The 15,660-nt window shown below is 39.7% G+C and overlaps 1 protein-coding gene across 1 annotated transcript in view; it reads left to right on the top strand.

The window, feature by feature from the left end:
• ABI3BP (ABI family member 3 binding protein) overlaps nucleotides 1–15,660 on the top strand; it is a 219,026-nt gene that overhangs the window by 179,648 nt on the left and 23,718 nt on the right. The window contains exons 58-61 of the mRNA XM_069472549.1: nucleotides 5,564–5,641; nucleotides 8,260–8,352; nucleotides 11,272–11,400; nucleotides 11,928–11,996. Of these exons, the coding sequence (XP_069328650.1) occupies nucleotides 5,564–5,641; nucleotides 8,260–8,352; nucleotides 11,272–11,400; nucleotides 11,928–11,996 (369 nt within the window). The remainder of the gene's footprint in view (nucleotides 1–5,563; nucleotides 5,642–8,259; nucleotides 8,353–11,271; nucleotides 11,401–11,927; nucleotides 11,997–15,660) is intronic.

The following is a 15,660-nucleotide window of genomic DNA, read 5'->3' as shown; positions in this document are numbered from 1 at the left end:
AGCATATTTCCTTTTGATCTCGTCAAAACTACAAATGTTATTATTCAGCTTTTACAATTTTGTTGAATTCACATTTCAATTTCCTTTTTACAAGTTTTAGAAGCTTTTAGTAAAACTATTATTGAAAAATATAACTCATTCCAAAACCAAAACTTCAAGTGTCTCTGAAAATATTAAAGAAAAATTTTTCACTTTTCTAAACTTTGTCCACTAAATTAGTTATACTGTATACAGTTTTGCTTCCTAAAAAATCCTGATTAAATATGAATTGTTGAATGAAAATAATAAAAATAGCTGTTTTTCCTACTTTCAAAATATTTTCCATACACAAGCTGGTCTTTGAACTGTAATCACTTGGTTTTTAAGTTTATAATTTTACAAGTACCATTATAATTTTTTTAAAGGTCTGCATCTGTTAGCAATCTGGAATATGAAATTTAAATAAGAAGAAACAGATTTAACCACAGCAATTAACAATTGGTTACCCTGGTCATAGTCATATTAATGTTTTCAAAACATTCCGCTAAATGACATAGCCTGAATCCAGTCAGATCTATGGGAGTAGGTATCATTGTAGAAAAACTAGAACACTGATATGATAAAAGTTCAAACACTCAATTTATTCCATGGTTAAATGGTAGTGAATAGATGCCTTAACATAGGATTGTATTATTCTCCTGAAATATTTTTAATAGTATAAATTTTGTGCTTATTTACATTAAAAAGCATGAAAATGAAAATTTATTTAGCACATATATATTTGGTCAACGTATGATGATTCTCTAATGAGAAGGGGATATAAATAATACCTAAAGATATTTAGTCTAGATTTGTTTTAGAGTGTGTTTTTTTGTACTGGTATCTGAAATTCTAGGAATTCTCTTGAAACCAAATAATGAGGCCATACTATAAATTCCTGACTCATGAAAAGCAAGGAAGCATTCCAGTATCTCAGATGGTCCTTTTATTCATCCCAACTGTGGCATTAGAAATAATTTCTCAGATCGACATAAACAATCTGGCTATAAACAAAGCCACCTTCTCTCAGATCCTTTTGGGAGTAAGGCAGGGCAAATTGTTTAATTTCAAATAATTCGTGGAAGTTGCAAATAAGTAAAAATAGAAGAAAGCACTTAGAAGTCAACAAAGCAAATGAAAGAATAAGTACAGAAGCTCCAAAGCCATTAACCTTCAGTATAATCAGACATTGATTCTCATTAGGAACATGCTCTTGTCAGAGGGGAAACAAAGTATTATTATATTTTATCTTATCAACAATACAAACATTTTTCCAAAGCCACTAGTGTCACAAATGGATCTCTATTACCTCTGTGTACATATAGTCAACTTTGTAATAATACTTATCCAACTTAGCTTTGGAAGAATGATATCTTGTATCAGGGCTTCTTCAATTTAATCAGTCAATTGCTGGTAGAAATTGGGCTGGTGAACACAGGTAGACAAAACTGAACTCACTGTTTCCCCTTTCTTTACTCCACCTCCCTCCCAGCCAGACTTTGTTATACCTGGTCTGTATTCCATTGTCTATCTATTGGGTTCCCCTGTCAGGGAAGGACTTACTGCCCACCTGCAGGGAGTGTGGTCACCACACAGCATCCAGTTGTCATCTCCTTCAGGGTAAGCCTCAGCTGAAATAGCCTTGAATGGAGATCTAGGTGGTACATATCCGTGTCTAATAAATGCATAACAACCAAATGGAATTTACCCCAAGAATGCAAGGTTGGCTTAACATTCAAACAAATTAGTGCAATTCACCACATTAACAGAATAAAGGAGAAAAATCACATGATCATCCAAGTAGATGACAAAAACAACCATTAGACAAAGTTTTAAATTCATTCATAAATGAAAACTCTCAGGAAATTAGGAATAGAAGGAAGTTTCCTCAATCTAATAAAGGGTATCTGTGAAAAGCCTACAACTAACATTCTACTTAATGGTGAGAGAATGAATTCTTTTCTCCTAACATCAAGAATACAGCAAGGATTCCTACTTTCACCACTTCTGATAAATATAATGACTGTTTAGCCAATGCAATAGTAAGAAAATGAAGTACATGGCATAAAAATCAGAAATTACAGATAACATGGTTATCTATCTAATCAGTTGCTTTCACAGTACAATGGCAGTGTTGAGTACTTGTGACAGAAACCATATGGCTCATAAAGTTGAAAATATTTACTGTCTGGCCCTTTAGAACAAAAGTTTGCCAACCCCTGTGCTAAACAATCTCTCTCACTCTCTCCCTGAAGAAGGAAGCTGCGGAGCTGTGCAGCTATTCTTTCATTCAAACAATGAACATTTATTGATGGCCCATTGTGTGCCAGGCCAAGTGTAATTCTGAAACCACGTTGGTACGTGTGCTTTGGAAGATATTGTTAAATACCTGAGCTGCAAACTCCTTCCTCTACATCCTAATGAGGAGACCACAGTTTACTGCCCTCGTGTGCATGTGCTTCACAATGAGAACTCAGACTCCTTGGGCTGAAAAATGTGTTTTTCTGGGCTGTGACTAAATCTTCCCGTCTGCTGGCTCATCGCCCCTGGCTTTTTAGCCAGGTGCTAAGATTTGGGGACAAGGCTGAGGAAACCAATCATCCATAAATATCATCCCTTTTTGATCACAGGGAATGGAGTCGCTGATAGATTTAAAAATCGATTCCCAGTTTACTGTGTGTGTTTGCAAAATTTTTGTTACCATGGTTAAAAATACCCAAACCGTTACTTCATTTTGGATAACAAACTGCTAACGGGTGAACTGTATAAATCCAAAGATTTTTGGAGAACTCCCCTAGGGCAGTTGGAGGCTCACACTGAGGCTCACATCTTCATGCTTACAGGGCTGACTCTGTGCTTCAGAAGATGTGTCCATTAATCCTGCCTGAAGGAAAAAGAATTCAGATCACAGCCGGGGCCAGACTGTTAGACTGGGTGCCAATTCCCGAGGATTCCTTCTCTGCAGTGTTGCTCTTCCTGGTTCCTGCTCTCTCTCCCCATTGCCTCTCTGCTACCTTTGGCCTTTATTTGCTCCCCTCTGACTCAGGGCAACAGATGCTCACCGGCCTCTCCAGTTCTGGCCCAGACAATGTCCCCGAAATGTAGCTGGTGCTGGAGAGGCAAGGCCAGAGCTCTAGAGCTCAGTCTCCTGTCCACAGGTCTTTCCACTGAGCCCCTGGCTGCCTTCGGTGGGGCCCTTCCCAATGCTTTCCTACACCACCGCCTTCTGTCCACTTCTAAATGGTGGAGAAAGTCTAGTGCAGCAGCTGGTTATCAATTTGGGTACTTACAGCTGAGAATCATAGCAGTATAATGTTCTATTTCCATCTATACAGAAAATGGCTAGTTTCTTCCAGTTTCTCCCTTGATTAGAAAAGAGGTCAGGGGAATTTGTATCCTTGGTCTTATGCATAAAGTAACTCTGTAGAATTTCAGATTCTCTCTAGGGCTTCGAGATCTCTAATTCACCAGCCCTTTTAGGCACTTACGCTGTGGCTTGGTGGATCTCCATGTGCCTGCTTGGGGACTGATGTCAGCCTTGGACTATTTCCTGAGTCCCACACACTGGTGGCATGGCTGGAGGACACATGCTCGCCAGCCATAGCTCTGTAGCCCTCACAAAGTGCTGGCAGCTCAGCCCACCCAGGGGACAGAGTAGAGGGCTCTAAGGCTGTAGTCACGTGGTCATTGGGAGTAATGAAAGGAAGAAGGAGACAGTAAGTACTCTGTGCTATGCCACTTAGTGCTTAAGAGATAGGCTTTGGAGCCAGGCGTAACCCAACACGGAATCCCAATGGCTGTGAGACCTTGGGCAAGCTGCTAATTCTCCCCTTGCTTTGGGCTTCCTCATCTGTGGGACATGGATGGCATCTCCCACACAGAAGGGCTGTAAGGGTCAAATCAGGTCATGAATATGTCAGTGCTTGTGCACAGTATTGGATCAAAATACTTTGTTTTTCAAGGGGCAGAAAGATTTGGAGAAAAGGCTGTGAAGAAGGATCTACTCGAGGCACACATAGCCTGTTAGCCTATGGACTAATATGCATTCTTTTTACCCTCAAAAAATAGTGGTAAATCAAACCTCACCAAGCCAAGTTATCCCAGTGACACAAATGGAAGTATATTCCATTTGCTTTCCCATTCTCAGAGTAACCACTCATATGAGCCATTTCCCTGGCCCCATTACCTCCAACAGTGGGACACAGGAAGAAGACTAATGAGCCATTTGTTTGTGCCATACCTGTGGGATTAGTCACAAAATAGTCATTGTACCCAGAATCAATTTTTTTTTCTACCAAAATAAGCAACCTTTAATTCCTGATTCCATATAACCATTCTCCATGGTTTTATATCTTATCTTTTATTCAAGCAGCAAGTGGTATGGGATTGCAATATAGGGTTCATCCTGCAAATTTTATAAATTAATGCGAAAACATCATCTAATTTTTGGCAAGCAAAGCTTCTGTGGTATATTCAATCAATGTATCTGCCCACACATTAAATGAGATTGAGTATGTAATGTCCCTACACAGGCCCTGGACCATGGTGCACCCTCGAAACAGGGTTGTTGTCATTATCTTTGTCACGTGATTGTCATTGTTAATGTACTAACTAGTATATTAATTAAATGTTTCATTCTTAATTTTAATACGTAAATTGTAGTCAGGTCCTCAAAGTAGTGTGGATTCTTTTTTAGGACAAGCCATTATATCTAAAGCTATTTTTACTATTTAGATTCTAAAAATGTCTGTTTCTATTCTTTTATAATGAAGACTATCAGCCATATAAGGGAAGATTATTTTATAAAAGAATGATTTTTTAAAATAGGATGAAACCAAACTGGTTCCCTTTACGCTAGAATAGCTACCCAAAATCCAAGCCTGGGTATCTAGGTGAATGGCTGAGTGATAACCATTGGATTGTTGGGAGGATTTAGGAGGCAAAATGCCACACAAAGTAATTTTCAGATCAGTTTCTTCCAAACAATATTTGGAGTTCTAAGCCTGCCCAGGACTAATTTACAGATCCCAAAGGTAAAGATCATTTGTGGCCTGATAGCCAGTGCCTCTCCAGGAATATTTTTAAAGTCAATTCAGTAAGTATAAACCCAAACGCATTGGAATTCTAAGGGGTGTTTGTTTTTTTTTAATGGGAATGGAGGGCTTGGAAGAAATTGTTTTTAAAACTACAAAATTTACCCACGAATATTGGCAAAAGGTGGCCAGTCAACACAGATAAAATTCTGTTTGGTGAGGCAATGGCACCCAGGAAAGGCAGTGCAGGATGTGTGCTGTGGAAAACCACAATGCACAATCAAATGCTAAGTCTGCAGAGAAAATATCACAACCAGAGAATGCAGGGTTTTGAATTTTTTCTGTAGCCAGATAGTAGAAGCCAATTAAAGTGTCTGGGCACAAGAATATCAATGCCCCTGCTCTGCAAAGAATGCACATTATTACTGACAACTCTACCAAGTCTCCATGGAGAAGAACGTTTAGCACATTTTTGCCGTATATTTATTCCCTCTCATTATCTCTGCTCACAGGGATCAAACAAGCACCTCAGCCATCAGGTTCTGATAGAGATGTGTCAGTGGACTTGTACCACTCCACAAAAAGACCAGGTAAGGGACAAGATGCTGAATCCCTTATGGCAACTCAGCTCTGAAAATTGGGCAGTAACTGCAATGTCATTTGTTGCAACAAAAACAGCAACATCTGCACAGCCCCCAAAGTGTCAGAACCGTGAAAACAGTGCATGAGTATTGCTAGAAAACCATTTGAAATATTATCTTTAGGGGAATGAACAGATCCCTGTACAGAAATCAAATGTTAATAAGAACCAAATGGGATACTATTTTAATAATTACTCTCTATAATGTTCTAAGGGGTCATAATGAACAAATTCTGCAGAATCACTATGGGTTCTAGTTTTTAATCATGTTTAAGCTTTACTCTTCTGTGATTCATTGCAATATCCTTTTGCCTGAAAGAATTATATATGTTCCTGATTTAAGAGTATGCTCTATGTAATAGGCCAAAAGTATGAAGCTGGTGACTTGGAAACCTTTGCATTGAATAAGGTCTTTGTTTGTTTGAGACAGAGTCTTGCTGTGTCACCCTGGGTACAGTGCAGTGGCATCATCATAGCTCACTGCAACCTCAAACTCCTGGGCTCAAGCGAGCATCCTGCCTCAGCTTCCCAAATAGCTGGGACTATAGGCATGTGCTACCACGCCCAGCTAATTTTTCTATTTGTAGTAGAGATGAGGTCTCACTCTTGCTCAGACTGGTCTCAAACTCCTGTGCTCAAGCCATCCTGCTGCCTTGGCCTCCCAGAGTGCTAGGATTACAGGCATGAACCACCCACCCAGCCTAAGCTCTCTCTGGTTGAATACTGTGAGACCTACTCTGGTATATTACTGTCCCAAACGTCACCACTCCCCTGAACACACACGCTCTTTCTCTTCTCTCTTTTTCTCTTGCTAGTATTACAGACAGTACTATATGTTACAGGGCATTTTCGTGGATTGATAATTTTATTTGAAGATTTTTAAAACCAACATATATTATGCAAAGAAAGAGATAAATTTTTAAGCTATAATACAAGACAAGGAATTTGGGTTACAATGGACTGCTCCAAGTACCTTTAGCCTTGCCAACCTTTGTGCAAAATAGACACTGGTTGTGCAAATTATAAAAAGGTGCCTCTCGATCCCACCCTTTAGGCAGACCAGCTAGAAAAACATGTCCTCCCTCAGGGCTGGAGCTGGAGCTCATGGGTGAGTGAGTAGAGTGGCTCCCACTCGTACAGCCCTGGCCAGGTGCAATAAACAACCACAGCCATTCATAGTGACCCTGCTCTGCACAGACAAAAGTTTATTGTTTCTGCCATCAGAGTTACTTCTACGTAATCACTGGAGAAGTTCTGAAGGTGCTTGTTTGATTATAATTACATAATAGAGCTGGAGATGGGGTGGAATATCCACAAAAGGAGAAATTATAAACTTTAACAATGTAAGCTAAAATGTTATGTCAACCTAAAATAATCAAAAGAGTCAGAATCTTTTTTTGTCAAAGTTTGAGGCTGAGCTGCCCAGGAAGCACAGATTCCAAAGAACGTGAGTTCCAAAATGCAGAAGTTTGGAATCAGTCATACAGACGAAGCTTGGGGAAGTTTAATAGAATTTCAACATCATAGTTATAACTATTCATTAGTCAAGGTGGTCTTTTTCTTTTGGGAAAGATATATTTAACATTCCACTGAAGATGTAACTGTCATGGGCACCATCTGATCTGAGTTAGGCACAGGACAATAAATAAGGCAGTTAATCCATAACAAAGATCAGTGATTAGAAGGGGAGAAGTCTGATTTCTGGTCTTTCTGAGTCATTTACAGAACAAGAACAATGAGGGAAGGGAGTTAATCCATAATCTACAAAGCGGAATTGCGAACATGCTACGTGACTCAGTTTCCAGGGCTTAACTTCTTCCTTGGCATAATAAATTTAAAGTGTGCTAAAATTGCATTTTCTTTAACAGGTATAAGAAATTGCAATCTCAAAATCAAAGGCAACTGGGGATAAATGAAGTTCAGAAATGCTACTGTTAAATCTATGTAAAAAACAAAAGTGGTTAAATTCTGCGTATCTATACAGCCTTTCAAAAGGCAGACATACCGCTATGCAGATGTCCCTCGGTGTCTGGAGGGAATTGGTTCCAGGACTCCCCTCAGATAACAAAATCTGAGGATGCTCAATATGCTTAAATAACCTATGCCCATCCTCCCATATGCTTTAAATCATCTCTGATTACTCATAATACCTAACACAATGTAAATACTGTGTGAATAGTTGTTATACCGTTTTTTTTTGTTATTTTTATGGGTATATTGTTATTTTTATTGCGTTTTTTCTCAATATTTTTCATCCACCATTGGCTGAATCAATGGATAGGGAACCCACAGGATACAGAGGGTCACCTGTATCAACTGTGTTTTCATGTATAATTAGAAGATAACGTTTTCCATATTAATGTGCTTTGTTATCCCTGGGTACATTACCAACATTAGTCTATGGGAATATCAATATATTATTGACATGTGCTTTTCTATAGAATCTACTCTCTGTCATCCAACTGCTACTTATCAAACATTTTTTTGTTAAAAAAAAACTGTGATTTTTGTGTAGTGAATTATTATGATGGCTTTATCTGTAATATAATTTCTTATCCACAACCCCAGGCACTCGCCGCCCACCCCTGCCACCCAGACCTACACCGCCACGAAGAAAACCGTTACCACCAAATAACGTCACCGGAAAGCCAGGAAGTGCAGGTACGTTTGTTATATACCTTCCTTGTCCCTCCATGATTTCAGTTTTACGAGTCAACCACAAGCCCTTCTTGGTGTGCCAGCTCAGGCAGGGGGCAAGTCACTGGAGTGTGTGACACATGCTTGTGTTGGCCCCGAAGACCAGGCACTGTAAATGACAGCTTTGAGGACTCATAACCTGACTCTTGAATGGTGGAGTGAAAGAAACCATCCCTCTGCATCTACACCAGTTTGCTTCTTAGAAGGCTGTGTGCTTGGACCCTGGATTGAAGCCAACACAGGCCCATCAACAAGTGGCTTATTCTGGATAGGATGCTGTAACTGCCAAGCCCCAGGGGCAATGGAAAATGTGATGCCCTGTCATCAACTTATCATTCTGTCTCCTGAAATGAAACCCTGTACATCTCACTGAAAGCTCCCCTGTCCAACAACCTTCCTGCCAGCCCCAGGATTACAGTGCTCTGGGGAAGATTTGGTACTCAAATATATGTGAGCAGACCTACCCTGTGCAACCAGGCAGGGGTGTTTAGGAGGCTAGCTGCCTCTCACCTGCAGGACTCCCATATGTTGCTCCCCCACAGAGAATGACTCCTCCTAGGCCTGGGATACACACACTTCATCCTTTTCTTGAAAAAATCTTCCCTAACTCCGTAAGGTAGTCTTAGCATTGCTTCTCTGTTCTACGTGTCCTTGATATACACCTCTGTTAGAGCAAAGAGCAAATTGTTTTAGACCTGTTTGTTTGCATACTTGTCTTCCCCTACCAGACTGAGCTCTGTGATGACAGAGTCCTTGGTATATTTTCTCTGACTTCCCAGAACCAAATCCAGTGCTTAGCACATAGAAAATATTCGATAGGTAATAACTGAGTGAATAAATGGATAAAAGTAAGAGTCAGTGAAAACTGACCCAAGTAAGAAGAAAGCTTGACCTCATTTCTATTAAGGGCTGCTCCCCCAGGACCTGCCAGCAAACTACAGCCTGTTCCCCATCTTTCCTCCCTCTCCCCAAATCTCTACTTCCTACATATTTTGTAGGTGGAATCAAGATATGCATAAAAGTGTTAAAGACAGCTGTGAATGATGAAACTGATGAGGATTTACGTGAAAGAGAGTGGCTGTCACTCTTCACAGGGTGAAAGGAGGATATTGTGATGCAGCTTTTATGATGTCTCTTATGCACAGTGAATTCTGTCTAGATGGTTTTCCCCATGGGCTGGAGGAGAAATCAGCCCCACAGCCATGCTTCTGAGTCAAGGCCCAGCGACTTGGCCTCCTCCCCAACAATTGTCACCTGGGGCAACTGTTATTTGAGCTCCAATGGCCTTTGAGTCAGACTGGGCGCATCACAGACCGATGCCTGAGTGTGCCCATGGAAAACTTGGGGGGCCACTCCACAGAGCTCCCCTGTAAGCCTGTGTGTCTTCAACTGCAGTTTGGTGGCCTTGGTCAGTTAGTGTAGCTTTGGTACAGCCCAGTCAGCCTGAAGAAGAACCATAAACACTTTCCACTTCCCATCCTCCACCCCTATCCCCCACTCCCCACCGCTAACTCAAAGGAACTCACTCATTGCAGAGACAAATGGCAAACAAGGGCAACTGTAGGAATCTGGCCTGATTCACATCACAGAAGGCATACCCTGAATTCCAGCTACACATCTGGGAGTCCTCCAAGAGGCTCTCACATGTGCCTGTGAGCGCATCTGCCTCTGGTTCCCTATCTCCAGATCTGCCAAGGCCTCCAAATTCCGCTGTCCCTGTGGGGTGAAAATGCTCTGCCAGCATTTCCTGCTGCCCCTGGCAGCTCGCAAGAGCTTGTCAGGCCGCAGTGCAACTTTTTTTGGTTTTTGCTCCCCGTCTTATCATGGCCCACTCCCTCTAAGACCAGGAGCACGAGCCCCCTGGGACTGGACTCGAGGCCCTTCTGGCTGACTCACCCGCAGTGCCACGCTGGGCCACAGTCCTCGATCGGGCTTGTCTCCCTTGACTTCTGTTGCCCGAGAATGACTTTCTTCCAGGAGGAATACCAAATCCAATCTAGCCTCCTTTCTACTCAAAACGCCCAGACTTGCCTGGACCTTGGGTTGGATCCAGTTTTCGAGACTTATAAATGTTTCTAGAGTAGAGGAGTCGCTGTTAATGTAACAAGTCAGGGAGCACCATAGTGGCCACCAGGCCAGAATCACGGACGTTGTGCCAAGGATCTTTTTCCTCCTCCTCTGGCCATCTCCCGTACCAGCCAGTGGGTCACCTTGACAGCTCTCGTGTCCATCCCGTCCACCCAGTCCCACTGCTTCTGCTGAGTTCACCTCCCCTTCCCTTGCTCACACGGTTCCCTGGGCTCCGGACATCTCCCTCTCACCATCCTTGTGCCCTAACCATCCATCTTATCATCTTATCATGTTATTTCCCTGTTGAAAATCAGTGGATCCTTATTGCCTAAAAATAACATCCAAATCCACATGCAGTACACAAGTTCTTTCGTGATATAACCTGCCCTTCCGCTCTCAGCCCTGACTGCGTTTCTGGGCCCTCTCCACCCTCACCGCTTCAAATTAAGCACACCTAGCTATTGCATGCTTCTTGTTCCACCTCTCATCCCTACCTACCGACCACTTCTGTTTATTACACACCCTCCGTGAAGGCACTCCCACCCACCCCACCCAGCAACCCTCCATCCTTCCTCATACACAGAACCACTCCCGCTTCTTGCCCCCTCTGTGACCTTACCTAGTTCTTTCACAATAAACACAAGCCTTCGCTATACTTGGCTCACACATCTATCTCCATCAAGGACTGCATCTTGTTTTCCCTCCAAGCCTGGCCTATGGTGCCAAGCCACTTAGTAAACATTCATTGCATAAATAAATGGGAGGCTTGGCAGTGTTCCTAGAAAGCCTGACTACTTTGGCTCTACATTACAGGAATCGTCTCATCAGGCCCAATCACTTCCCCACCCCTGAGGGCAACACTCAGACCTACTGGAGCCCCCTTGGAGAGGACAGAGACAGAGATAAAGCAACCAACAGTCCCTGCCTCCGGAGAAGAACTGGGTTAGTATGGCAGTCAGTTCTCACTGGATGCTTAGCTACGAGGTACTAAAAAATTTCAAATGGGAGGGGAGAACCTCAGTTCTATTTTACTCAATTTTATAATTAATATGGGTCTCTTTAATTTTAAAATTATACTTCCTTTCAATGCTTCCTTACAGAGGACACTCTTTGTCTTAGCAGACATAGAAGAAAGTGCCTAAATTTGGCTCCTAAACAGGTCTAGATTACCCAATGGTTACTACTAAATCACATGTTATTACTAACTACACATATTTTAACTTGTTAATGAGTATTAACCACTTGGTTGTAATGTTGAATTCATCATTTATTCCAGAATACCTTGCAGCAAGACACAATTAAAGGCCATTTATTATAGATGAATACATATAATAATAATAAAGGAAATCTAAGCTGCAAGCCATTAACTGGGGGGAATATTGAATATCTTTAGTCTTTACTAATTTTTCATTGTATTGTGATGCTTTTTTTTTATCTTGCCAAAATTATTTATTATCTTCTATTCTCAGATAATATAACTGACTTTAGCTCAAGTCCAACAAGAGAAACTGATCCTCTTGGGAAGCCCAGATTCAAAGGTATGTATGATGGCTCCAAATCTCAATTTTGACAAGGCTATTTTTTTTTATTTCAGCTTATTATGGGGGTACAAAAGTTCAGGTTATATATATTGCCCATGTTCTGCCCATCCCCCCGAGTCAGAACTTCAAGCGTGTCCATTCCCCAGACAGTGCGCATCGCTCTCATCATACACCCATCCCCTCCCCCCACCCCCCACCTCCCACCTCAGTCCGAAACCCAGTTGGTATTATTCCCAAATGTGCACTTAGGTGATGATCAGGGAAACCAATTTGCTGGTGAGTACATGTGGTGTTTATTTTTCCATTCTTGAGATACTTCACTTAATAGAATGGGTTCCAACTCTCTCCAGGAGAACAAAAGGGATTCTATATCACCGTTATTTCTTATAGCTGAGTAATACTCCATGGTATACATACACCACATTTTACTAATCCACTCGTGATAAGGCTATTTTTGTAGGTGTATCAGTCTGCTGTTACTGTATAACAACCAACCACAAAATCTTAGTAGCCTACTATAATAAGGATTTATTTTTCACGTGTCTGCAAGTCAGCTGAGGGTCAGCTGATCTAGGACATGCTTGATTAGGTGGTTCTGCTTCTAGCAGCGGGTACAACTGGGCCTCTTATGGGTTGGGCTCTGGCCAATGCTACATGTGTTCATTCTGATGCCCAAGATAAAGGACCAACAGTGACCCAGGAGAAGCCATGAAGCCATTCTCATGACAATAAAAAATAAAGAGAGAGTGCATCCAAATGCACAACCACATTTCAAGCTCCTTTCTGTGTCGTATCTGCCAATGTGCATTAACCAAAAAAATGTCACATAGCCAAGTTCAAATCAAGAATTGGGGAGGTATACTCCTCCCATAGACATAAAGAATATTTTTGAACAATAATCCACAATAGTAGGAGAGATATAATATATAGAGCCCAGTATTTACTTTAACAATATTTTTTCTTAAGTGTAACATTTGATAAATTTTTAACACGTGTACACTGATGAGACCATCATCACAATCAAGATAATGAACACATGCATTACTTCCAAAAGTTTCATGTACCTTTGCAATCTCTCCCTCTACTCTTCTCTCATAACCCCCAGTTCCTAGGTAACTGCAGATCTGCTATACTATAAATTAGTATGCACTTTATGGAATTTTATATAAGTGAAAACAGATAGTATGAATTCTTTTTGGTTGTGTTTCTTTTACCAACATAATCATTTGGAGATCTGTCCATGTTGCTATATGTACCAACAGTTCATTCCTTTTTATTGCTGGCTGGTATTCTATTATATGGATATATGTTAATAATAATTTATTTCTTTATTAAACCTGTTCATGTCATTTAGGTATTTTTTTTAAATTACCAATAAAGGTAATTTTTTTACATTACCAATAAAGCTTATGTAACTATTCATGTAAAAGTCTTCCTATAGCCATATACTTTCATTCCTTTTGGACAAATAGGAGAAGATGGCTATATGATATACAAGTGTTTGTTTAACATTTTAAGAGACTGTCAAACTCCTTTCCAAAATGGTTATACTGTTTTATTTTTCCGTCAGTGTTGAGGGTTCTGGTTCCTCCACATCCTCACTGTTTAGTGTGGTCAGTCTTTTTAATTTTAGCCATTTTAATAGTTTCATAGTGGTATCTGATTGTGATTTTACTTCGCATCTCTCTGATAACTAAGGATGTTGAATATGTTTTCATGTGCTTATTTGCCATCTATATATCTTTTTAGTATGTCCACATTTTTTGTCCATTTTGTAAAATGGGGTTGCTTGTTTACTTAATGTTGAATTTTGAGAATCATTTTGTTTTCTTGGCATAAGACATTTTTTAGTACATACTTTACAAATATTTTTCCCAGTGTGTATCTTTTTAATTTTAATGAACCCCAGTGTATCAATATTTTTCATAGAACTCACTTTCTTTAACTGGTACAGGGCTATTCAGCACATTTTGTCTTCCTTAGTGAGCCTATAAAGTATTAGTCCATTTTATCTAAGTTGTCAAATTTATTTGCATAAAATTATTCATAATATTCTTTACTTTAATATCTGTATTTTTGGTGCCACATCTAAGAAATCATTCACTAATCAGAGGTCACAAAACTTTTCTCCTATTGTTTCCTTCTAGAAGTTTTATACTTTTACATTTAAGTCTGTGATCCATATTGTGCAAAATTTTGTATGTCATACAAGGTATAAGTACATGTTTTTTTGCTAAGGATATCCAACTGGTCTAGCATCATTTGTTGAAAAACCTATCCTTTCTCCACTGAATTGTATTTGTACCTTTGTCAAAAATCAATTGTTCATATATATGTGGATTTATTTTGGGGCTCTCTAGGCCGTTCTGTTGATCTTTTTATCTACCTTTACACCAACACCACACTTTCTGGATTCCTGTGGTATCTTGCAATCAGGTTGTGTTAGTCTTCCAACGTTGTTCTTACTTTTCAAAGTTGTTTAGGTGATTCTGAGTCCTTTTCATTTCCATATAAATTTTAGAATCAGCTTGTCACTATCTAAAAAATAGCTTGCTGAGATTTTGACTGGAATTTTATTGAATCTACAGGTCAATTGGGAATAATTCACAGCTAAACAGTGTTGTCGTCCCACTTATGAACATGATATATCTCACCATTTATTAATATTTAGGTTTTAAAATTTCACTGTTTTATAGTTTTCAGTATATGAAAAACCATAGAAGTAGTATTTTTATTTCAATTTCCAATTGTTCATTGCTAGTATGTAGGAAAAAAATTTGCACAGTGATCTTGTATCCTGCAACCTTACAAAACTCATTAATTCTAGTAGCTTTTTTGTAGACACATTGGATTTTCTACATAATTATGTCATCTGAGACTAGTTTTACTTCTTCCTTTCTGACTTGGGCACCTTATTTTTTCTTGCCTTATTGTACTGCTGGAGCCTCTAGTAAAATATTGTATAGAAATTGTAACAAAAAACATCATTTTCTTATTTCTGATCTTATGGATAAAGAATTCAGTCTTTCACCATTAAGTATAGTATTACTTGTAGATTTTTCATATATTCATTTATTGGGATAAGGAAGTTCCATTCCATTCCTAGTTTGGTGATAATTTTTGTCAGAAATTGATGCTAGATTATGCTTGATTTATCTGCTTTTATTGAGATGATTATATGGTTTTTCTTTGTTAGTTTGTTAATATGATAAAGTACTTGATTTTTTTAATTTTAAACTAACCTTGCATTCCAGGGACAAACTCTACCTGGTCATAATATATTCTCATTTTATATATTGTTGGATTTAATTTGCCAAAATTTTTTGTAGAGATGTATTCATGAAGGATATTGATCTGTAGTTCAAGTTTTATTTTATTTATTTATTTTTTTTTTTGAGACAGAGTCTCACTTTGTTGCCCAGGCTAGAGTGAGTGCCGTGGCGTCAGCCTAGCTCACAGCAACCTCAAACTCCTGGGCTCAAGCGATCCTCCTGCCTCAGCCTCCCGAGTAGCTGGGACTACAGGCATGCGCCACCATGCCCGGCTAATTTATATATATATATATATATATATATTTTTAGTTGTCCATATAATTTCTTTCTATTTTTAGTAGAGACGGGGTCTCGCTCTTGCTCAGGCTGGTGTAGTTCAAGTTTTAATG

This window comes from Eulemur rufifrons, chromosome 7 (genome assembly GCF_041146395.1).
Source record: "Eulemur rufifrons isolate Redbay chromosome 7, OSU_ERuf_1, whole genome shotgun sequence".
Taxonomy (NCBI): Eukaryota; Metazoa; Chordata; class Mammalia; order Primates; family Lemuridae; genus Eulemur; species Eulemur rufifrons.
Note: the sequence above shows the minus strand (reverse complement) of the source record. Positions and strands in the feature narration are given on the sequence as shown.